This window comes from Pteropus alecto, unplaced genomic scaffold (genome assembly GCF_000325575.1).
Source record: "Pteropus alecto unplaced genomic scaffold, ASM32557v1 scaffold104, whole genome shotgun sequence".
Classification (NCBI taxonomy): Eukaryota; Metazoa; Chordata; class Mammalia; order Chiroptera; family Pteropodidae; genus Pteropus; species Pteropus alecto.
In genome coordinates this window covers 5,542,509-5,568,644 of record NW_006436664.1, presented here as the reverse complement: position 1 = coordinate 5,568,644, position 26,136 = coordinate 5,542,509, and the positions used below count along the sequence as shown (strand labels likewise).

At 37.9% G+C, this 26,136-nt stretch overlaps 1 protein-coding gene across 6 annotated transcripts in view; it reads left to right on the top strand.

Annotated features, from left to right (window-relative positions):
- The window catches only part of KIAA0391 (KIAA0391 ortholog), a 111,744-nt gene extending 92,612 nt beyond the window's left edge, over positions 1-19,132 (top strand). For 3 of the 6 annotated variants that reach the window (XM_025047914.1, XM_025047912.1, XM_025047913.1), the window contains exons 7-10: positions 10,559-10,707; positions 13,234-13,429; positions 14,763-14,842; positions 18,954-19,132. In XM_025047914.1, coding sequence (XP_024903682.1) covers positions 10,559-10,707; positions 13,234-13,429; positions 14,763-14,842; positions 18,954-19,047 — 519 coding nt within the window. In that variant the 3' untranslated portion in view covers positions 19,048-19,132. Of the gene's footprint in view, positions 1-10,558; positions 10,708-13,233; positions 13,430-14,762; positions 15,610-18,953 lie in introns of those variants that run through there. The other 3 variants (XM_006913476.3, XM_025047915.1, XM_025047916.1) reach the window with 2 other exon arrangements.
- Positions 19,133-26,136: the final 7,004 nt, after the last annotated feature.

Below are 26,136 nucleotides of genomic sequence, written 5' to 3'. Positions count from 1 at the left end.
CTCCTGAGCCTAAGAACACACCTCTATAGAATTTATCAGACATCATCTGTGTCCTGAAGGGGTTTCATGTTCTCCTAGTTTGTGGGAAATAATTTTCAAAATTAATTAATGCACATGAAAAAAAAGGAGCCAAAAAATCTTTATTTACTTTTCTTGCTTCCTCTTGTCAGCTTTCAAGTTAACCCCTTCATATCCTGAAATTCAGCCAGGAATAGGAAACTCCCCATCGTTCATCCCAGTTCAAGCCCCAAGTTACCATGAGGTCGTCTTTAGTAAAGTAATAGCGTAAAAAATCGATACGTGTTTTCTGGTTTCAGTCTCCCAAACTGTATGACTGGTATTAGAAATGGGTATTCTTTTATGTTGCAACAGTACAGGCTATTTGTGGTAATTTTAAGAATTTCTCGTCTTTTTTTAATGGGATCTTAAGTCTCTCCACTTATCAGTAACTAAAAACATTCTCTTTGACATCAACATTTTGTTTTAAATTAACCTGCTTTCCTTTCCCAGCTCAGTGCTGAACTATAGCTACACATATGTATAAAGAAGAGGCAGGTCAAAGATGAAATCACTTCACATTCTTATTGGTATGAACACTCGCATGGTTTTATCTGACAAAAGTGGGGACTCCAAAATCTTAGACCCATCAAGTGATGCCTTGCTCCTCAAACACCCCACCTAGTCACAGTTTGCACCTGTAACAGCTCCTGACCATTTTCAAAGAGATCAACTTCTGCTTTAATGAAGCTCTCCTTTTATATCAGATCCTTTAAAGAAAACTCTTCATGGCTGAGTGCAGGACTCTAAACTTGCCACGGTTCCTGAAGAGCCGTTTACACTCATTCACTTCACACATTGAATAACAGCATCGGAAGCTGCCAGGGAATGATGCCGGGTACATTATCGAGACTACTAGGCTGTAATTAGCTGAATAGAATTTGAGGATCTGCTTCTATCTAAGGCTAAGATAAATAAAGCTTCTCCCCACCATTCTCCCATGAGTCATTAAAGGGTGGGGGTTGGCAGAAGGTGGAGAGATAGGTTGAAGAAGGAAACGTACTTTAGCACTAACATGCGACTTTCTGGGACCACCTTATCAAATAGGCCCCTAGTTTCTTAAAGTCATTAAAAGGAGGAGGCTGCCAGAGAGAGCATGCCCTGAAAGCCAGGTAGCTTTGAGATCTTTTCTCCTTTGAGACCCTGTCTTTTCATATAGAAATGTTACGTGAGTGTTGACATTTTACATTTTGTTGATGATGACTAGTGGATAAATGATAACACTGTTAAAAGGATGGTGGGAGGGTACCTTATTCACATTTTATAAATAAAGAGATCTAAGCAAATAAAATAGGAATTTGGAATTCTTGACTCAGGCCAGAACCCCAAACCACAGATCCTATACTGCTATAAATATAAATTTGGGATGGTATCTTTAATAGTTACTGGATAGGGATAGATCAGATGACTGCTGTTTCGATGCTGGTTCCACCTGAAAGTACTTTTTGACCAAAGGTTAACGTGGAGCAAGAGGCCTTCATTGTCCACACCACCATTTCACTCTGCAGCCAGGACGCTGAGTGCTGAAAGTCTCCTCATTGTGCCAACTGCTGCTGTCTCTAGGCACTCTTGCCCTCCAACCTTGCCTGGCCTTTTACTGCATCTGCACTTGGCTCCCACTCCCAATCTCACACCAGCTATATTTCATCTACCCTGAAGCCTCCTGCTCCAACCCCTTCACCATCTTCTATCAATGACTCAGCTCCTCTTGCGCACAGAAAATAGATCAGGAGGAATGACCTTATGTATCAACCTATACATCACACACCCACATGCCCCAACCACACAATCAAACCAACTTGTCTGTGCTCAAAACCATCTCAGTGCAAGAGGTATTCTCTCCACCTGTTCTTTAGATTCTCTCTCTGCCTGCTTTTTCAGGACCTTGTTCCAACACTTATTCCTCCTCTGTCTATATCATCAGCCTCTACTTTGCTACTAGCTTTTTCTGATCAAAATATAAATATTCTCAAGTCTCCCATCTTTAAAAAAAAAAAAAAGCAAACAAACAAAAAAATCTCCTCTCTTCACAGCAAAGCTTCTGGGAGGTTGGAGGTTTTGAAGAGGCTACATTACTCAGTATCTGAAATGGAAAGCATAATTGCTTATTATTTTCAGTAAGCAAACTAGAGCCATGCTTGTAAGGCAGTCTCTCTGGACAAAGCAAGCTGCAGCTCTATATATATAGAGTTTAAGGAACCAACTGAAATCTCACTCTTGCCCCGCCAGGGCATCATCAAAATGACTCCTCCAGGTTGCAGGCCATATTTTGTTCTTTCTGTAGTATTGATACACTTAACCTCTCATTCCTTCTTGAAATGTTCCTTGTACTCTTTATGAGAGACCACTGTCTCCTGGTTTTTCTTCTATCTCTCTGGCCACTCCTCAGCTTCTGTTAATGGCTTTTTGAAAAATCGCTCCATCCTTTAAATAAGAGAATTCCTCAGGTTTCATCCTCAGCTTTCTTCCTTCTAAGTCTGTATCATATCCTGTTATACCTCATCTACTCACTGATGGCTCTTGCCATCGCATATTCCCTGATAACTCCAAATCTTTATCTCCAGCTCATAGCCCCCTTCGAAATGGTAGAGTCACATAACTAGCTGCCCACTAGACATCTCCCACCTGGGGATATCACAAGCTCCCCGTCATAGACCCTTTCTTGCTACCATCATCTATTCATCTGTCCAAATGTTCCTTGGTTTATTCCTTTCCTTATTTCCCACATCCAGTCAATGATTATGGTTAGTTCTCCTTTACTCTCAGATGGCTCTTTTCTCTCCATCTTTACTGCCAGGCTTTCAGTTCTCATTATCCCTTACTTGAATTACTGCAGAAACCCCTTACTTGATCTTTATATTCTAGTCCAGCCTTCTTGCAACGCACAGTTTTAATCTCTCTAAATTGGTAGTCATGTCACATTCCTGTTTTAAATCCTTTGTTTTTCCCCCATTGCTTCCAGGGGGTAAAAGACTCCTTATCATGGCTTTCAATGATGCCTGTGAACTGACCCCTACATTCATTTTCCAGCATTATACTTCCCATGTCATCTTTCCTCACGTCTGCTTGAGCTACATTTGACAGTTTGCAGTTCCTGTTTTATTCAGCCTACTGATAAAGAGCCCCCACCTTCAACATACTGCCCCTTGTCCTTGGAAACTCCCATTCCTTGTCTGGATATTTCATCTGTAAATTCAGCTCAGCTGTCTCTTCCTCTGTGGACACTTCTCTGACCATCCTCCCCACCCCTAAGCTGATTTAAATGCCCATACTGTGTGCTTCCTCTTAGCACTTACATTATATTACAATTTGACTGCTAACTCCTGAAAGTTAGGGATAAATGTGTTTGTATTCCCAGTACCCTTGCCTAGTGACTGACAGAGAAGGTTCTCATTAACTTTTGATAATTGAACTGATCTTTGTACTTACTTTATCAGGGCCACAATTTTAAATACACACATGTATAGACAGACCAAAAAAAGTTGAATCTGATCAAGTATCTAGATCCAGCTACCAATTTATAGGAAACATAGAAGACTGGTAAATATGTTACCTGACACCATAGAATTGCTGTGGACAAAATTTAAATGTGTGAAATTCCATTAAGACAAGCAGCCATATTTCTTTAACTACAATCGAGAAATTGCAATATGTGGAGCTTGTTTAGATTCTGATTTTTTTAACTGTTAAAAAAATGGCTCAGAAATATAAACACTGTATATTTGATATTATATTAATCAATTATTTTTTTACATGTGATGGTATTATGCTTATTTTTTTAAAAGAGTCCTTATATTTAGAAATACATTCTGACATATTCACAGATGAAATAATATGATGTCTGGTATTTGTTTCAAAATAAAAAATAATCCGAGAGGCAGAAGTGGGAAGGGATATTGATAAAATTGGATTGGCCATGAGCTGATACTTATTGAAGCTGAGTGATGTCACATTATGCTATTTGCCTACTTTTGTTCATATTTTAAAATTGGTACGATAAAACTTTGTGTTAAAATATATATAACAAGATTTATTACTTTATTTTTTAAGTGTAGAGTTCAGTGTCATTCAGTACATTCACATTATTGTGCAATCATCACCACCACCGATCTCTAGAACTTTTTCATCTTCCCAAACGGAAACTCTGTACTCATTAGTAACTCTCCATTTCCCCCTCCTCTGGCCCCTGGCAATCACCGTTCTGTTTTCTGTCTCTATGAATTTGACTGTTTGAGGTACTTCATATAAGTGTAATCATACAATATTTGTCCATTGGTATCTGTCTTATTTCATTTAACATAATGTTTTCAAGGTTTATCCACATTGTAGCATGTGTCAGAATTTTATTCCTTTTTAAGGCTGAACAATATTTTATTGCATGTATACACAATGTTTTGTTTATATATATGTTTATATGTTGATGGGCATTTGGGTTGTTTCCAAAACTTTCCTGAAGGTACCCTATAATGAATATTCTTATATATGAGGTATATTGATTACAGCTATCTTGCTGAAAGACTGGCATAGAGCTTCTAATGTCTATAGGCATCAGGTCCCAAGACTTTAGAGATTTTGAAGATCTACAGTCCACACAACCCAGGAAGTGCCAGAGACTGCAGAGGAGGAGGTAAAAGTTAAGTATGTGGAAAGGAAGTTACATTTGCTGTTTAGGATTACTCAGAAAAGCTCTTGCTCTCATTGCCCTCTCCCACCTTCTAGGCAGCTTTTCTACTTCCTGAGCATCCCTACACAGTTATATTTCTAACACATGTAGCCCTGCCAAGAGTATTTTTACCCTAACCTCAGGAACTACCTTTAAGCAGTTTTATGTCAAAAATAAGTATGTCTCTTATGAATTAAAAAAAAAAAAAATCCTCTTAATATATTTCTATAGGCGGTAAACCAAATTAGAATGTAAGCCAAACCAAAAGATGTTTGAATCAAATATTAAGCTGAAATTTGGTCTTACTCATTTGGTTTTTGGAGAATTATTCTTTAGACATCTTAAGGAGCAATGTGGGGGGTGAGACAGGTAGGGGCTGGGGGAGAAGGGTGAGATCTGATCCCGGGTTAACCTTGAGGTACTGGGTACCTGGTGTTCTGGAACTAATTTGGAATTTTAGATATTTTCTAGAATGAGTATTGTTTACTTGCTCTACTGTGTGGCCCAGATTCCAGACCCCTTAGGCAAGTCCAAAACTGTCCCCACTATCTCTGGGTTCTCTAAATTGAGAACAGACCAGAGTGGATCTCGGCTTCTCTGATCAGGACTGCCCTGAACTCCAGGAAACTCTTACACATCCCTCTCATTTAAATCTAAACCTTGTTTATAGTCTCAAGAACAGGACTGTCTTTTGGTTGGATATTGATCATCCTATACTTATTGGATATTTGTCACAGACCCCTTTAACTTTGCTATGAAGGCCCAGTTTGGTTTTGTTTTTAAGGGGTGTTTTTTTTTTTTTTTTGGATTTTTATTTTTAGATATTTGTAGATTCACATGCAGATGTAAGAAATAATACAGTGATTCCATGTATCTTTTACCCAATTTTCCCCAAGAGTAATATCTTGCCAAACTAATATTATAATATCACAACCAGGATATTGATATTGATACAATCAAGAGAGCATTTTCATCACTACAAGGATCCCTCATATTGCTCTCTCATAGTCATGCCCACTTTGCTTCTGACCTCACCTCTCCTTAGTCCCTGCCACCACTAACCTCAATCTTTATAATTTTCTCATTTCGGGAATGTTATATAAATGGAATCATACAGTATATAATCTTTGGTGTTCATCTTTTTTCATTCAACATCATTCTTTGGCGATCAATCCAGAATGTTAGGATATCAATAGTCTGTTCCTTTTTATTGCTAATTAGTATTCAATGGTCTAGATATACACAGTTTTTTACATAATTCACCTGTCGAAGGATATCTGGATTGTGTCCAGTTTTGGGCTATTCCAAATAAACCTAAGTAGATAAATATTTTTGTACAATTTTCATATGAACATGTCTTCATTTCTCTGGAGTAAATGCCTGGAAGTACAGTGACTCTGTTTTGTGGTAGTTGCATGTTTAGTTTTATAAGAAATTGCCAAACTGTTTTCCACCTTGGCTGTACCACTGTAAATTTCCACCATCAATATATGAGTGATTCAGTTTCTCCACATCCTCACCAGCATTTGGTGTTATCATTATTTTTTATTTTAGCCATTCTGATACCTCTTTGGTTATAATTTGCATTTCCCTGATGGGTAATAATGTTAGACATCTTTTCATGTGCTTATTATAGGTCTATCTACTTCAGTGAAAGTTTTTGCTCATGTTCTATCTGGATCATTTGCTTATTTTTTTAACTGTTGAGTTTTGAGTGTTCTTTATATGTTCTGGATATTAGTTCTTTGTTGAATATGTGGTTTGCAAGGATTTTCTCCCACTCTATAACTTGTTTTTTCATCCTTTTAACAAGCGCCTTTCACAGAACATTTTTAATTCTGATGAAATCCAGTTTATCAACTTTCCTTTTATAGACTATGTTTTAGATGTTAAGTCTAAGAATGCTGCCTAGCTCTACATCATGAAGATTTTTCTCCTAGGTTTTTTCCTAAAACTTTATAGGTTACATTTTGCATTTAAGTCCTTGATACATTTTCGATTTGTTTTTTTTATATAAAGTATGAGATTTAGGTAGAAGTTCATTTTTTACTTATGGATGTCCAATTGCTCTAGCACCATGTGTTGTCAAGGCTCTTTCCTTGGCATATCTATGTGGGTTTGCTTTTCTGTTCTGTTGACATATATGTCTATACCTCCACCGATATCACACACTTTAGATTACTGTATAATATGGCTTAAAATTGTTTTAGCTATTCTTATTCCTTTGTCTTTCCATATATGTTTAGAATAATCTCATCTGTATCTACAAAAAATCTTGCTGAGATTTTAATAGGAATGCATTAAACCCATATGTCAGTTTGGGGAGAATCGATACCTGTATACTCTCTTGAGTCTTCTAAACCATGAGCACGTATGGTGGTTATCGAGTGCTTCTGTATACCTGCTTATTTTCTGTCTAGTTCTTCTCTCAATTGTTGATAGAAGAGCGTTGAAGTCTCCAACTATAATAGTGGATTTGTTTCTTTCTCCTTTAATTTTTACCATCTTTTGCTTCACCTGTTTTACAGCTCTGTTGTTTGATGCACACGCATTTTAGGGCTATGTCTTCTTGGTGGAACGACCTTTTTATCATTATATATTGTTCCTCAGTGCTCTGAGTCACTTTATTTAATATTAATGTAGCCACTCTACCAGCTTTCCTTTGACAAGTATTTGCATGATATAATTTTTTTCATCCTTTTACTTTCCACCAGCCTATATTATTATATTTGAAGTTCATCTTTTTAGATAGTATACAACTGGGTCATGTTTTTAATCCAGTCTGCCAACCTCTGTCTTTTAATTCGTGTATTCAAACCCTTTATATTTCATGTTATTATTTGTAGGTTACATTTGAATGTTTTTTAAAATTCCATTTTTATGTATCTATAGTGTTTTGTTTTTTTAATCATAGCATTTTTTAGTGTATCTCTTTGTGTAGCATTTTTAATGGTTGCGTTAGGTATTTTATATATATATATAAACATCACGGTCTGCTGATGTCATTTTAAGTCTTGCTAGACTGCTTCTTTCCTGGTTCTTTGGCTAGAGAGAACAAGCCTTTGTTGGTCTTTTCTTGTCTGCTTCCATTAGCATTTCCAGGTTGCTGGTGTCTTCAGCTTCGAGTCTAAGATATATGAGATAAAAAGAACATCCAAAGAATTCAACATGTCATTCCTCATGTTCCGAGGTCCCCAGCCAATCTGCCTTTTTCTCTCTACCTTTCAAAGTCTTATGTTTGTTTTGTATATAATGTCTGAGGTTTTTAGTTGTACTTAGTGGGAGAAATAGGGAAAAGTACATCTACTCTGTCTTTCCAGAAGTGGAAATTTCTCCCGGTTTTATTTTTGATCTAACATAGAATTAAGGTTAATTTTCTTTTTCTTTACTATTCTGAGTATACCTGTGACTCTGACCCAGCCCACTGGATCCATCCTTGGAATTTACCTCATAGGAAGTGTGGGCTTATAGCTAGACTGTCACAGTTTTAGGCCAGTGCCTTTAATCTACACCATCTTTCTTTCTTGTGCCTTTCCTTTATTCTCCTTTGATGGCATCAATTTCAGAGAGCTGCTGCTAGTAGATACCTCTTAGCCACAAGATGGTGCCCCAGAGTAGTTCAAGCTAAGCCATTTTTGCTCTTCCTCAAGCCTCTATCTTTAATTTAATATTAGAAAACTCAAGGCCATTTATCTAAACCTAGATATAGATGTGAAGACCCAATTGTGTTTTTTTAAGCCATGTCTTCCCAGTTGCATGGAAACTTAATCAGTATCAAATATTGTTTTTGTTTCAATTTTTTTATACGATAACTTTGTGGGAATCCATATGGAAATTTTAAAAATTGTCATTCCTCTTAATCTAGTTGCCATTTTATATTTGGGGTTATTGAAAGTAATCTGTAATCAGCATAGCTTTAAGAAAGGAATGTGAATGTTATAAGTGCATTCTGAAGGAGATGCACTCTCAATGTCTTAAGGTGTTTGAATCCATGAACTAAACTTTCTTAGTGTAGATGTTTGCTTTTGATTAATAGCTTAACTTTGAAAACAATAGCTTATACATTTATATAAAATTGCCTAGAATAAAAAGACTAATAAATACATGTTAACAATTTTGGGGTAGTAAGGTACAAGTGGTTTCTTCTTTTATCTTCCTTCTAGCCTATATTTTTCAAGTTTTCAAAAATGAGCTACTTTTATGATGCATAAAAATAGGTGTGTGCATATTCCTCAGCTAATCAGAAAATGTTTATTAACCATCCAATATATGTAGAGCCAGCATATATATTTTCCTAGGCTTGATAGCTGGGCAAGAAAATTACTAGGTACTCTCACCAAAGGCAAAGACCATATCTTTTAAAATTGTGTAGGCTGTGATATCTACCATGTGCCTAATATATAGAGAGGTCTGAGAAATAACTGTTGAATAAACAGAAGCCATTATTCCTAGCTTTGAAGGAAAGAATTATATTTTATTGGTTGTAAAGCTTTGGGTTTAGAGTCCTCGCACTGGTCTTAGTGTACTTCTCTGCTTGAGTATTGGCTCACATTCAGTGAGCAAGTTGTGTCTATTCTGTCCCTTAATTCTAGAATTAATCAATTGGCACAATAAAACCAAATATTGTTTCCTAAAATAATGATAATAGGATAGACAAAAATACACACACAATATAAATGCAAAGCATTAAACAGTAATTTAAAAATTAAGCCCCTGTTAATTTATTATTAGATTGTCAGAATAGTCTACATGTTTATTAGACATAACAGGTGCTAAAGAAATATTTGAAAACTGACCAAATGAATGAAATTTTATGGATTAAAGAATTTTAAATAATATCCTGAAAATCTGCATGGGAAGAAATTACAAGTAAAGGGAAGCTAAACTAAAATCAGTGCCTTTTCCAACCAAGACTTAAGAATTTTAAGGATCTTTTCAATGACTTGCAACTTGTGATTTTGTAGGCCCAACATCTGATAAATTAAAGAATTTTTGTATTTCTGATATACTATTATGTAACACAAATTATAATTTTCAGTAGCTTTTATTTCACTTAGTATAATAGCTTACTTAGTTTAGTAGGTTTTACATGAAAGTAATCTATGGACTTCTCCTTATGAAAGATTGAATATAGGCAAGCTCACCAAAGTACTAGATTTACTAAAAATATAAGTCTAGAGTTTTGAGAGGAGTTCATTTGCACACAAGATGTGGGAAGTGGAGAAAATGGGGGTAAATTTGTTGACTGGAAAATAGGCTAGAGGATGGAAATTAATAGACCTTTCGGAGGAAAAGGATTCCAATGAAACGTAATAGTGTTAGCACAATCATGACATGAAAAAGCTGACTGAAAAGTCACTATCTAGTCCAGCTACTTACAAACTTTCTAAATAAGAAGTAGAACCATTTATTTAAATGAAAACTTATGTAGAACACTAATATGTAAATATACAAAAGCTGAGCAGTTTTAGTTGAAACAGGGTTGGGAGTGTATACGAACCAAACCCCATCTTCCTTGGCTTCCCTTTCACTATCCCAGTGGGCTCTAGGGAACACAATTTGAAAACAACTTATCTAGTCTATGCTTATTTAGAACCCTCCCACTCCCGCACCAAGATCCAATGGAGCCTGACCCTTAGGCAGGTGTTAGACATTAATTTGAAAGCAGGAAGCATTTTTCTCAGGCTTATGAAGATGGAAGTTATTTTAGGAATATTTTCTTACTTCATACCAGAAGAGAGTATTTCACCGCTGAGATTACCTGCTGGAAGAATCACTCCACTTACTTGAGATTCTTCTTCCCTTGACCTTCTTTGGGGCTGGCTTTGTGTTTTTTAGCTCTTGAATGTGGTCTCTCAACTAGCCAAGCAAAATCTGCAAGTGCTGGTCCTGGGCCGGAAGCACATGCTAACACCGTGTGCCCGGTGGAGAAAGGATGAGATGGAAAAGGTGCAAAAGCAAGCCAGCTGTTTCTTTGCTGACAACATGTAAGTACTGAAAGTAATAAGTGAATTACACGAGGCTCCATCATCTGCTTGTTAGCTACCTATTTGTGTAATTTTTAAAGTACATATATGTATGTATATTCAGCCTCATTTCAAAAAAAAAAGATTTGAGGCCCTTACAAAAATAATTTCTACAGAGGAATAAACTTAAATAGATTAAGAAATCAGGATAAAAGAAGAATGAGAGGAAAGTAAAATCAGAAGTGAGATTAGCCTGCCATAAGGTCCTAAAGAGATCATTTAACAAATATTTTACAAATATGAGCGCTTTCTATATTCTTGGAAAAACAACAGTGAACAAGACCTAGTCCCTGACCTCTTATGACTTACAATAAACAAGTAAACAAACAAACAGGTCATGTAATTCCAGGCAATGATCAATTTTATGATGACAATAAAGCAGAGTAAGTAGATAGAAAGGGATTAGGTGGGGTAATTCAGAGGGTAGCGGATGGAGTGGTCAGGAAAGGAGCAGGCAAGTCTGAAAGAATGGAGTCATTTGAGAAGGGGAGAGGTATTGGGAAGAACATACCAAGTAGAGAGAACATAAAAGTGTTCAAAAAGCCCTGAGACAGGAATGAGCTTAACATGTTTGAGGAAAGCAAGCAGGTCAGTGTAGATGGAAGGAGTAGGATTGAGGTCAGAGAGAAGACAGGGACCACATTACAGAGGACTTTGTGGGCTCTTTGGCAAGCAAGGGTCCTGGATTTTATTCTAAATATAAAGAGAATATTGCTATGAGCTACAGCTTCCCAGGAAACCAAAGGAACATGGAAAACATGGTCAGCAACAAAATGTACTGTGTCCATAAAGTAAGAAGAAAGCAGCCAAGGAGGAGCACAGATCCTCAACAGCACAAATGCATTTTGTTTTTCATACTCAATGCTGACAAAAGTTTATTTCCAGCTTTGCGTGGATAAGAACTATGCCTCAGCCCCAAGTCGGTTTCATTAGGCTGAATGTGATAACTTCCAAATTCATCAGTATTCCCCAAATCATTTATTCTTATAAAGGTAAAATGACTGTCGAAGCATGAAGCAGGAAACTAACCCCTCATTCCTTTTTCCTTTAGCTAAGTTCTTTTATTCATTCATGGGAGAGGTGCTTCCATCTCTCTCAAAGTAGAAGACAGTAATTATGTTCTTCATACAATCACGTTAGACAACACTGGGTAAACATTAGAAGTGCAGGCTTGGGAATTTGTCTATCCGGTTTCAGGTCATGGCCCTGTCACCTTCTATCTGGGAAGGTGTTTCCCTTCTCTGTGTCTTCTTTTTTCATATGTAACCCTCATGGGGATGTTGTGAAGATTAAACAACCTAATAGTTGTATATGATACATATAAAACCTTTGGCACAGCACCAAGTACATGGAAAGCATATATGTAAGTTGCTGTCATTATCATTATTAGTTTTCTTAGGTGGAAGAATTAGATAAATGTGAAGTGTTATAACCAAGAAGCCTGCTGGAAATTGGTCTCGTGCTTGATTTGGGGCCTGTGTTTATTGTAGCCACTGAAGTTCCAAAACCAGTTGTAAAGATTGATTCATTGGCTTTCTGCGGCTTTGTATTTGAATATTAAAATTTTAACATTAACTCTATTTTCCACTAATGTGCCAAAGAAACCTTTTCATATATACACTAGAGTGATTATAGTGAATCTCCACATAACTCACCCAGCTCCAAAAATTACCATTGTTTGCTAATTTTGTTCTGTATAACTTTTTTTTCCTCTCTTTTTCCTGGAGATTTTTAAGGCAGATTCCAGTCATTTTATCATTTCACTTGAAATACTTCAGTATAAGATAAACAGAAAATAGTCCTACTTTGGGTCATTTGGATCAAGACATAAGGCATATCCCATGTAGCAGTTTGAATCTCCTGAGTCAAGGTAGCTACTGCTATTTTTACAGCACATGCACTAAGGTGGTAAGTGCTGATGCTGCGGGTTCACTGGAGACTGAGTCACTGGTTCTTCTCAAAGCAAGAGATGCTTTTGGCTGCTGATCTGGATAACTACCCAGAAGCTACTTTGAGGTACCAGTTTTAGCTTCAGGGCAGCCTGTTATTTTTGTTAGCTTGCCAGAAAGTGTCATCCTGTCCTACCAGTATTATGAATGTTTCTTGAATTTGAGTGAGGATTGAGTGGGAAAAGTGTGCTCTGTTGTGAATGGGGCAAATCGGAAAAAATGCCCTAGGAACACAGAGAACCAACATTTGAGTGAAAAGAGAATTATTGTTAGAATCCTTTTTTCTAGTGGGAAAGCCCAATTGAGGTATTAAGTGTCTGAAGCATTAGCATTCCCTTTCCCTGTCTTTCCATCTATGTTCTAGATAGTGTTGCCTGCCAGCTGAGGTGATTCATAAGTATCACTGAGGTCATCTCGGTTAAGAACGCAGAGCACTTCTGAGGGAAGTAGAATAAGTAGTCAAAAGCATGGGAAAGAATGCTGTCCTCTGCCTCCGCAGGGGTGTGCTTGATTGTGTCCTTTCTTATATCTGGCACAGCTCAGAGGATGATCCATTCCTTCTGTATGCCACACTGCACTCAGGGAGTCACTGCAAATTTATCACAAAAGATCTGATGCGTGACCACAAGGCCTGTCTACCTGATGCCAAGACCCAACGCCTGTTCTTTAAGTGGCAGCAGGGACATCAGCTGGCCATTATTAATAGGCTTCCAGGATCAAAAATAACCTTTCAGGTATGTTTTCTGTTTCTAACGTTAACAGAATCAAGTACATAGTAAGAATGTGACACAAAAAATGCTACGACTAGGTGAAGGTTCTAAGTGTTTTATTTTTCTCAGTTGTAGTTTGGTATTTGGAATTAGCCAGTTCCTGGAAATAAAATCTGCTAGAGCAAAAGTTTTAATAGGTCAGCACCACATTAATTGACATATTGAAAACACCTGGGATGTCATCAATTGTGATTTCAATTATGTTATTAATTACAGCTTTTCATACATGGTTATTATTTTCTTATTTATTTGTAATAGCTCAAAATTCCTTATCCCTTAGGGTTTGTCATACTTCTACTTCTGCTAAGGAACTCCATTTTCCTGTTTAGTCCACTTCTATGGCATGGTCTCAGTTGAGTTTTCCTTTGATTCTAGTGTAGATACCCTTAAAAATAAGGAAGTCTCTTGTGTGAAAGCAAAGGAAGAACATCCAAAGGCAAGTTATTATAGAAAAATGTGTTAGCCAATGATAAATATGGTCCAATGGTTAAAAAAATATACGAAACAACAAATTCATAGGAAATATAGTATCAAATGATAACACAGAGATGCAGTCATCAAAATCAGGACTGTGGGAAAAAAATATAAGACAATTGACTTGATTTTCTCAACAACAAAAGATTGCAAGAATAGAGATGGAAAAAGAAGCTCTAGATTAAGAGAATTGAGAGATAATCCAGTTAGTCACAATTAGTTTCAATTTCTATTCAGATAAATAAACTGTAAAATATATGTGCACACACATCGTTGGAAATGTAAACAAATTTGATGTTAAGGAATTATTAATTCTTAAATGTAATCATGGTGCTGATCTTATATTTATAAAATAAGTCCTTTTAGAGATACATACTGAATTACAGAAGAAATGATATAATATCTGTCTTTGGGTATGAGAGGGTGGAGGGCAAGAGAAAGAAGTGGGTAGAGTATGGATGAGATAAAATTAGCTTTGAGTTGATAATGGTTGAAGCTGCGTGATGGATACATGGGAGTACATTGTACTATTTCTCTATTTTGTATATTTGAATTTTCCTCTGTTACATACAAAACTGATAAGGGAACAAAAGGAATACTGTATCGTGTGTGTGTGTGTGTGTACACCTGTAGAGAGTCCTTAACCTTAAAAATAAACTCCCCCAGAAAAGAAACTGCTAATGTTAGGGTTCATCCTTACAGAGCTAGCTGCTCTTTGAAAATCCATTGTTAATTAAGACAGAGAAGTCCGAAAAGGAAGGGAAATGGCCAGGTATCCCTTTAGCGTTGTTCTCAATGTTTGGTTCCCTTTTTAATTCAACAGCATATTCTCAGCTATGACACAGTGGTGCAAACAACTGGAGACTCGTGGCACATACCATATGATGAAGACCTGGTGGAAAGGTATTCCTATGAAGTGCCAACCAAATGGCTTTGCCTTCACAGAAAGACATAAAGACTGTCAGCCCCATGCTCAGTTTGTTTGGGTGCCCTCCTGGTTCACCTCCAAGCTCTTAAGTTGATCCTTGTTTAGACCATTGCTTCTGCCCTGGTTGATTGTTTTGTCCTGTTTGGTCCAATTGGTTTGTATGTCAGCAAATTGATTTTTTAAATTAAATGAGTTATAATTTCTTGTCATAACCAGCTGCATTTCCCCCCCCCCGCCCCCGCAACATTTGTTTTTGGAGGCGTAGCCAGAGTTGGGGAAGCCAGTGCAGAGCAAAGCCTATATTTCTTTTATTGGGCCATCTATCTCACTTACTTGGGAGACAGGTGCTTCTGGTATTCATTTTGCTACTCCTGACCTCACCTTCCAGGTTCACCTATAGCAGAACCAATCCATCTGGCCCTGAGCCATGGGTTGTTTCTAAACCCCTTCTTCCATTTCTGATGTCATCTCATTTTCTACATGTTATCTCCTACTCATGCTGATAAACCGGCCAAGATATCAAAGATTTATTAGTAACTCTTATCACCCAGTGATTTTGGGTTGGAGGAAAGGACAGTCCTTTCTCTGTAGACTATGATCTTTCTTCATCATTCTATGATGTCTTTTCCAAATTGGTTCAGCACTTTGTGAACACTATTAATTCCATCACTTGGTATAAGGGCTTTCTAAAGCATACAGATTATTTTCATCTAATTAAATATGACTTAGTTTAACAAAATGATTAAGGTTTAATAGTTACCTCTCTCTTTTACCCCCTTGCTAGCCAGCTGACACTTCACTGGGCCTTGATTTTGGCTGAAAATATTCATGTCTGCAACACTTTATGACAGTTATTTTCAGTTATTTTCATACTCATACCTACCAAATGATTTAATATTCAAGAACAGGCAAAATCAGCCTATGGTGATAAAAATCAGAGCAGTAGTTGCCTGAGGAAAGGGGCACAAGGGGAAAGTTCTGAGTGATGCCAACATAGTTATATGTAAATATGAGTCAAAATTCATCACACCAAACACTTAAAATTGATGCATTTACAACAATGTACTTCAAAAAAAGAATTATTTACATTAAAAAAAAAAAAAAGACCTCATTTATATAAGACGGTATACATGGATATAAGTAGGACATGTGTTAATGAATAGAGACAATCCAGGAAAAACCAAGGAGGGTATGTTTCATCTTCTTATCAATTTACTTGATTCGACACTGCTGCACACCTAAAGAGCTCTCCAGGAAAGTGTTTGATAATTGAGAGCATTGAAAGGTTCTGAGAGTCAGAAAGCTCTCATAAATCCAATCTGCTTATTTTCTAAATTTCATACACTGCATTCTTAGAAAATTTTCAGTGAGCCAAACTTTTTTTTAAGGAACTATTCTAATTTTTAAAAAATTTAAAAAAAGAAAAGAGCGTTCGATTTCTAAAAGCCTAGCAGATTTCTCACAAGGAACACAATAGAGATGGGGAAGGATACAAAAAGAAGCTAGAACTTTAGAGCATAAGTAAACCTTGAAGAACATAAAGTCCAACAGTAAGTAACATTTTATAGAGGAGGAACAGACCCAGAAAGATGGATCTCACAGATAGTTAGAGGAGACATTTCAACCATAACCCACCTCTTCTGATTCCTAGCCAACTATTCTTTCTTCTACTGTACACTGTGATTTAGGCTAGAGTAGTTTATAAAAACTCGGACAGACTGAATGGTAGAGCACCCAGTATTTACATTTAGAAACTTTGTTAGCCCCATAAGAGAAAAGGAGAATGAGAGGACGGGAACAGGGATTACCTTTTTAAGGGCCCACATTTCCAGAATGGCTGTCAGTGTAGAAATTGTGGTAGGGAAATTACATTATTTTTGAACTCTTTAATACCATTCAAAAACAAAACCCTAATATCTGCTTGAGGTAAATTGAGATGCATCTGTCTTTTGTCCAGGGGTGGGGGAACCATCCTAGGACCACTCAGAGTAAATCACACTAACACAGAACCCTGGGGAGTACAGGGATTCTCTGAGTAAAGGCAGCTGGTACCAAACACTTAGACAGACTGTCTTTTTGTATTCTGGTCACCTGAGTGAACAAGCTACCTGTCATGCAAGGTCCTAGACACTATGGGACGAAGAAATTCTTTAAAAGGCTGTACAGAGGACTGATAGTGTCTTTAAAGTCAACTGTAAACAATGAAGGTTGGGAAAGGGCACTGACTGCCACTGAAAAATATTTCTAAAGAGCTTTGTACTTCCTTCTGGCATGCTTCTGAATTTATACTATCTTTTCCTCCTGCTGTTTTCAGACCCAGTAGGAGAAAATCTCAAAGGAGAAGCCTCAGTTCATGTTCTCAGGGCTCTATTGGGACTACTTCTCCTCAGGTGCCTTGTTCTCCTCATGAAATTAACTTTTCAAGTTTGCACTTACAAATATAATTTGTTTCTTTGGTCCTCTAGCAGGTTTCTGCCTAAAGTACTATAAAATATATCATATGTGTTCGCATTAGATTTATTTTTCGTGATGGTTTCATTCTAAAGCAGAAATGGAAAGGAAGGGTGTGTTATGTAGGCACCTGAATTCCAGTCCATCATGGTGAGTCTTATCTTCATTTGCTAAAGATCAAAATTATCAGGGTAATTGAGGACAAAACTAAACGGTCCAGATCTGGTATTTTGCCCATCCTTCAGCAATTTGGAATTCAGAGTGAAAAACATCTAAGGGAGTCCTTGTTTGAACAACTGGGAGTATAAGAACATAAATCACTATGATGAAATGGTGGCATTTAGATTCAGGTATTCTTTCCAGGATGGGACCGACTTAAGCAGATAGAATTCTTAGTAAGAGAGAGGGACATTCAGCTGCTGGAGCCTCTTGTAGCCCACAGGTTGAGAGTGGGGTTGACAGATAAAATACAGGACTCCCAATTAAATCTGAATTTCAGATAAATAACAATTTTTTTAGTATAAATATGTCCCAAGTATTGTAGGGACACATACTAAAAATATTCATTGTCCATCTGAAATTCACATTTAACAAGGCAACCTATATTTTAATTTGCTAAATCTGGCAGCCTTAGGTGGGAATTACATGGGAGAGTGAGGGGTAGTGAGAAATGAAGCATCTGTATAGCCCAGCAGCCCTACAGGAGGCAGGAAGGGAACAAGGATAAGAAAAGGAGTAAAAGGCACCTGGCAAGGAATAAGAAGGGAGAGAAGATCAGCTTTTCCCTGCTATGTTCTAGCCAATGACAAGCAGTCTGCTTGAGTCTATACTATATAAAAGAAGGGAGTTCCATTAAGAGATAAGAGATCTACTTAGAAGAAACCATAGAAAATAGTGGGATGAAAGAAAACAGGAGACAGGAACACCAAAGAGTAAATGTAGTAAATCTTGAGAAATAATCTTTAATTTTCTCTTATCATTTCTATTTTTTGGTGTTTCAAGATTCCCTGAAGCCCTCTCCCAAATTTGTTGACAATATTTGATCCAGTGGGTGCTTCCAGAGACTCAGCATACACAACTCGCTTTCAACCGGGAATTGAAATAAACTGGAAGACAATGATCTAGTCACTGATGGCAGCTAAAAATAGTTTTGCTATCAGAGTACTCTCAGAAGTACAATGTTATCAAATGGATTAAGTTATTAAAATAACCATGATAATTTGTTGTAAATAGCAGTCATAGGAAGGTATTTTGGTAGCTTCTGACTAGGAAGTTGATGTACAGAGTTCATTTCAACCACATTAAAATGACTATCCAGTCACCTCTTTGGTGTTAGTTAAAATGCAGTCCAAGAAACAAATATTTGAGACATCACTGATAAGGGCTTTAATTTCTAATATGGCAGAGACATAAGTTCACTTTAAAGAGACCAGGTGAGAGTGCCCTATCACTCTCAGCTGGAATAGAACATTACTAGGTATCAAGTTCAGTTCACATCTACACATTTAAAGTCCATTATTAAAACAGGTTTCTTGTGCTTTTTGTGACGGCACCAGAACAGAGAATGTCAGTCTCCTGGTAGGTGCTAATGGAATTCCCTGACAATTCTGCTGTTCATTTGGCTCTCTGGGGCAGAGTGGTATCCTGGCCTAGGAGAAAAGAATGGGGCCTCCCCCTCCATAAAACAAGTTCCTTTGGAAGTGGTTATAGCAGATCTTCTGAAAGGTAAGTGCTTTGTCCACATTTGTTGCTTAAGATATACTGTATTACTAATTCTTTAAAAATGAATCATTTTTATATTTTCTTCTTCTTTTCAGTGACCTTGTCCTAGAATCCAAAGCTGCATTTTTTCCTATCTTCTGCTCCAAAGCTGAGCAGTCTATTGCTATTAAATTTCTATGCATCTGTATGTCTATTAGATATGTATATATATATAATTTTTAAAGGATTATCTCTGTGAGTTCTTAAGTAACACTTTTTTACCTAACAGAAAATGAAAACTTTCCCTAGTTCTAATTTTCTACCACTTCTTCCTCATGTACTCTAATCATAATCATGTAAATTCATAAAGAGAGGCAGCTAGGTTAAGCTAAAGCATTGCTTATTATTCGCATAGCTGTACAGTCACAAACTACTCCTCAAGGCTTCCTTGTGTTCAGACGGAAATTTGTGTTCCAGAAAGCTTTCTCTCCGATAATAGCTGTCAGCTCAAATAAAGAGTCATGTCCTTTGGCACTTAGTTCTGTTCTAGCAGGAGTGGTCAAATCTTTGAAGAAATGGGTCTTTTCCAAGTTAGGTCCTCAGAGTTGGAGAACTCTTAAAAAAATAAACTCTGGTCAGACCAAGAGAAAGTCTCAGGAAGAATTGTCACTTTACAGAGATAAAGAACTTTTTATCTTTTAAAGCAAATAACATGGCTCTTGTTTGTTGACACACCAAGGGAAGTTTATATGAGGAACTCAGTATTGAACAGTTTGTGCTTTATAAATGTCAATAGATTTTTTTTTTTTCTCTTTCACTCCCACTGCCATTATCCCCAGAGATTTCAACAGCATTCATATTCTGGTCTCATTGTTTCTTAACCTCTTAAATTGATTTTTGGGCCCCTGTGAGATGACCAACTTGCACCTTTTAAATTACTTAAAGGTGCCCCAGTTTCCGGATTTCAAACTTCTAAGTTCTTCATTTTGACCACAATCTGCTTACCTGCCCCTCTCCTTCATCCCAACCATCACTTAGTTCCTTGGCCTGTTCTTGGACCTATCCCTTCCTCACCCAGCGCCCTCTATTGTCCGTCCCTATCTGGCTTCACTTGCTTTCTTCTCCATCCCCATCCCTCTTAAAAAGCATTCATCTCAGGAATGGCTTCTATAACACTGCAGATTCTTTCATTCATTTTATCCCTAGTGGTGTCCATCTTAGCAATTCTAAACCTATTTTGGGATAGCCCCAGACCATTCCACTTCCTCCACTCCTGTACACCATACTATTGCTAGAAAATTCATGAAATTATACTGCTGGAACTTCACTTCCATTTAAAGGCCCACTTTTTTTTTTTCATATTTCATTGAATTCCATTAATTTCCTGCAGAACTCTACCAGCCTTTGCACTTTTAACTTGAATAGTAGCTCATCTCCTGGAGCCTCCATTTCCTTTTCTGTTAGGTGGGGAAGATGGGCTACAGTGGTACTTCTCAAACTTTAATGGACAGAGTCACCCAGGATCTTATTTAAAATGCTGAATTCAGGTCTGGTGTGCCTGGTGATGCCAATGCTGCATACTATATTTTGAGTACTATTTTGAGTAGCCTCAAATAAGCTCCAAAGTTATTTAAAAATAATAATACAACATTCGTGATTTTCTAAGTCCTGAGTCATAACCTCATAATTCTCACTCTCAGCAGATGACTTACCCAGCATCTGTTAAGAGTTCTCTTCAGCAAATTTTGTCCTTTCAAATAACTTTCCTATCCTGACCCTTTTCTTTTCTAAATTACTACCTGCCCCCATACTGTCCCTTCTTGCTGACTTGGGACCTTGCTCTCTGTTAATCTCTTTCCAATGGCCAACCGTATCCTCACCCCTTTTCCACTGGAGGCTTTAGTCTGAAACCCACCTAAGCTGGCAGAGTAGAAATGATGCGATGCTGTTTGGAATTCTTATTGTTATAGAATGGAATATTCTAATTTCTGAATAGAGGCTGCCTTTGTTACTTAAAGTGACCACAGCAGTGTATATTATCTAAGAGGAACAGAGAAGTAATGGAACCTGCCAGTTTTCATCTAGAGGCAGGAAAGATTAAAAGAATGAGAGAACAAAAATCAAGTTGTCGTTTTATCAATCTCTTCATCATGCTTCTTACCAGAACCCAGATGTCTCCTTGTGCCCACTTCCATCATTTCTTGCCCCCACAAACGTAACTCCTATCTGGTCTTCTAACAGTATACATTCACTTTGTCTGTTTTTGTAATTTATATAAATAGAATCATTCAGGATGTGCTCTTTGGCTGGCTTCTTTGAGTATTATGTGAGGTTCATCCGTATTGTCTCATGTAATTATATTTCATTCATTTTCATTATTATATTCTATAGAGTGAATATACCACAATCTATCCATTCTGTTGATGGGCATTTGGATAGCTTCCAGTATTTGCCTATTACATAGACTGCTACTATGAATAGTGTAATGCTTTTAATAATGGGGTGAGAGCTTGCAGATATTCTTTCCTTTCGTTCCCATTACTACTGCCCCAGTTCAGGACTTCAAAAACTTTCACTTGGACTGTTAGTAATAGCCTCCTGATTGAAAACCCTATCTAAAGTTCATCATAAATACTGCTGCCAGGTTTATCCTCCCATATCATAATTCTAATCATGCTGCTTTACTCAAAAACATTAAATATCTCCCCATTGCCTTCTAACCAGAGTGTAAGTGCCTAAGCTTGGCACTCAAGGCCTCCTCCCTAGGTTTGTACCCTAATCCAGAACATGTATGTATTTTAGTCAAATTAGGCTATGGCCACACCCTAAACACAGGCTTTTTTTATCCTCTGCTTCTTTGTTCAAGTCACTCCCACTCCATGTTGCATTATGATGCCACCCACACTGCCCCTAACAACACCTATCTGAGTCCTTGTCCTCCCAAGATGAGCTTGGATATACTTCTTCCAGAGGGTGGCGTGCATTCCCTATGGCCCAAGGTAATTTCCCATCTGCAATACTTTGTTGACTCTGCCTTATGTATCATGAGCAGCCTCATATTAAGGCTGCTTTCATTCATGTTTAATCTTCCCCACTGAACTTTGGTGGGGACCCCATCTGGTTCATCTGTGTGTCTCCCAGAGCAGCAGGCCTAGCTTCTCGCTCACAGAAGAGGCCCAATAAATGTTTAGAATTGCTTTGGAGAAGTTGTCTGAAAACATCTTCCTGATTTTTACCTCTGATTTGCACTTCTCCTTTGAGTGAATTCCCCTCTTGCTCCTTGGTATTTTGTTTGTGTGCTAGCTAACTCAGGAACATAGTCTGGTATCTGATGCTTCAACTAATCCTCAAGAAATGATAACTTCTCAATGCCACCATCTATAATCATAGCATTTAACCCCTCTCCCATGTCTTAAATGAATTAAATATTTATTTACTTACTTATGTATTTGGCATCTACTACGTACATGGATGGCACTGTGATAACTGGAATAAAATTTGCTATGTGCCTATAAGACATCATTCCAAAATTTTTAATCTTGGAAATGTTTTAGATCTGTTGTCTGTGATTGATTTTTGAAACTTGTCTTTGCTTCACCACTGTGGATGAAATGCACTCTGGGTGAAGTCAGGGACCTCAGCTGAGGTCCAAGTTCTTTCAAGCAGAAAGTAAGACTGGAGCACTCTCTTGCTTTCCCATCAATAACTGGGTTCTCAAGAACTGGTTCCTAAATTAGAGACTGAAAATATTGGTGATAATGATCCGAAGCCTTATATTTGCTCGTTTTATCCCAAGCATATTTGGCTTATTCTGAGCATCAGAGATGACTTAATTTTGTGGTAAGAAAATAGGAATTAGAGGAAGCCAATTAGGAAACCTCAGGAAAGAGGAAGTATCTCTAGGCTGAAGGGAAGGCTGTTGAGTCTTATTTCCTCTCTATTCTTGACTCACTCTCTTGGTGCCTGGCCAATCTCTGCATCGCCCTTTCTCTACCTGATCAGGGGGCTGGAGTAGGGGTGAGGGTAAGTCTGGGGTGGTTAGCAGAGTGAATAAAGTTAAATAATACTCATAAAGACTCCAAGATGTAGGTAAGCACCATGGGTGTGAAAATCTCATTGAACTGTTTGATTCTTACAGTTCCCCCCCTACACACACACACACCCCAAACCCCTATCCACAGACATGGGTAAGGCTGCATGTATGTCAGACAGGGTGGGTAAGAATTGGCTGTTTTCCAAGTTAAGAAAACAGACTGAGTTTCACTTCTGAACAATAGCAGAGTACAATGCAAGTCGGTGCAATATTTGGTTTCTTTCTGTACTAGGGATAGATCAAAGCAAAATAGCCAACAATCCAGGGCTCATTCACCAGTGCTCCTTCCTTTCACAGAGAAAAGCTGAGTTCAAATTTACCAGTAGGTAACTTATTTTCACTGTAGTGGTTAGTATTTTTTTTCTCTATGCCTTTAAGGTGGGTATAGCATGCCCACTTGTTTGAGAACAGGAAACTGAGGCTGTGGACCAGGTAGTCTGTGGCAAGGCTGATTCAAATCCAGTGCTTCTGACACTAAGAGTCTGACTACGTTCCAGACTCAAGCCCCTCCCTTCCCCATCTTACTTTTTCACTGGAACATTCTCTCAAGCTATAAAGGGCTTCCTGTGTTATCATGCCTAAGGGGAAGTTATATGTTAAAAAACACCAACAGTTAAGCCCCAGCCAGCTAGGGTCTTCTATTACTTTTTCCAGTTTTCTGGGGAGACCCATGAGAATTCTGTTTCTCAAAGTCCATGGCTTCCAGAAACGTAGAGCTTTGAGTCTTCATTTAAGGGGAAGTTTGGGATAATAAGAGAAACATCAAAAGTTGTAAGACAATAATATTGCAGTTGTTACAGCTAAAAATCAAGGGTAAACTGAAAGCTAAAGGTTTTGGCTCTATAGCAGGGGTTCCTGGGTAGTTTTATTTAAATGTCTTTTGGGCTGAACTGATACAAGTTTATTCCCTTTCAAATCAAAGGGCAGTATTATTGTTATTGGGGATTACTGATATAATCCTGGCACAAAATTATATTGACTGGTAAGGATGGAGAAAGGAAATGATAGTTGTGATTGCTATGCTTACTGTACCTACCACTGGTATCTGAGGATGAGAGAACCACACTAGATGTCATGGACAAGGGGGATATAGAGCGTTGCTTTATTAGAATCATTAAGGGTTTTAAAGGGCTTTTGAGTAGGAGCATAACCAAGTGCCTCATGTAAGTCACAGAAGCACACCCCATATTTGGAGCCCCATTTGCCTCTCTCCTTTGCCTAAAAGTTATAGAACTAGAGTACAGAGAAATCACCCTTTTCTCCCCTCTGGAGATTCAGCCAGAATGACAACTCCTAGGCAGCCAACCATAGTACTGCAGTACAGGAAGAACTATAGGACTGAAATTGGTGTGAGAAAGATACACATAGAGAAAGGTACAAATAAAGCAGGTTCCTACCCTTAGTCCCCTGAGGAAGCAACCGATTGATGAAAGTCTGGCCAGGGAGCTGGGCAGAGCTCTCCCTCCCTCCTGCTGTTTATTCAGAGCTGCTACATCCCTAGTTCTGTCTGGCCACAGATAACCTTTGGGGCCCCTTAACATCGGGGAACCCTAATTCTCCCAAGGTACTCTATTACCAGTGTTTATAGCCAACTCAGAAAGCATTGTTTCAACACCTGTTCAAATCACATGGAAACACAGATAAGCTTCATTTTTATATTCCCTGGCTCACTGAAACTTCCAGCAGAGCATCTTAAGCTAAGGGCTAAATTCTTATCTTGCCTTTAAACGCCATGTGATTCAGCATGTCTGCAGTCACTGGGAATATACACTGCTACTCTTTACCTTTGCCTTATGGGTAACCCTTGCCTTCCACCTACCTCCACCCCCAGGGGAGAATGTGGGTCTTGCCAAACGGAGGCCCCCAGGAGATTTTCCAAGATTCACGAGATGTCAAGTCATCTCTGAAATTTTTCAAAAAACCAGAAAGTCATTTCAAAAAGTCTAACTTGGTGGCCCCACAGAGAGGAAGATCAAACTTTCCACACAGACACAGCAAGTCTGCCCCCATAGGCTTATGTTAAAGCTGCAGGAGTATGTGTACTGACTTCGGTGAAAGCTCCCCAACCCAAGGGGAAGTCCACCTGGGTGAACAGTTAGCTGCTGCTTGGTGCCCAATAGCACATATTCATGAAGTCCACTTCCAGGGGATTTCCCTTAGCAATGGAGTCAGCAAGGGGTTTGTCTTTCCGAAAGATTTCCCAGAGGAGTTCATTTACCTAGGAGGAAAAATCTCAAATTCTAATATAAAATCTCTGACCTTTTAGGCTTTTGAGATCTGGATTTCTCATTTATTCACATATCTCTTCAAATAAAAAACATAATAGAAAATCCAAATAGTGAGAATGCACATTCAGTGAATGATCTGAATGCTTGCTTCATGCTAGGCACTGTTTGGCATTGAGGATACACTGGGGAGCAAAACAGATGTGTTAGAATTAGACGGTAGTGGCCACATCTAATTCTAGCTTTTAGTTTGTGTTTGTATTGGAAATGAGGTCAATTCCTTCCAGAAAGTATCTTTAAGAGTATTAAAGTGTATGCAGCATCCAAAATCCTATGCATCTTTCAGGGCCCAGCTTAAATGAAACCTCAAAAAGGAATTGGGATTTGTTGAATGTATGAAATAATTCTCATGGTCTGCAGTGTGTGTGATTTAAAATATCCCAAAACTTTACAGCAGCATGTCTTAATGGAAAGGAAAAGACTGCAGCATTACTCAGTTGTTCCCTTTCTATGGTTTTCAGTTCAACTTAACAGTTATTTATTGAATTTTTATTAGCCAAGTTCCAGGCCAGGGGTGATAGAGGGTTCAGAGATGAAAACTACCCAGCCTCTGCCCTGCCAATCTTTGGCAAAGCCCAGGCACACAACTCTTTAAGTTAAACCAATATTTGACAATTTTGACCTACAAAAATGGCCATTTCATTTGGTTCAGGCTAATAAAAGATTCAAATTACATGCACTAGGCATTGAGGAGTCAAGAGACTGGTTGATTTTGAGCTTCTTAGAAGAGGAGATGGGA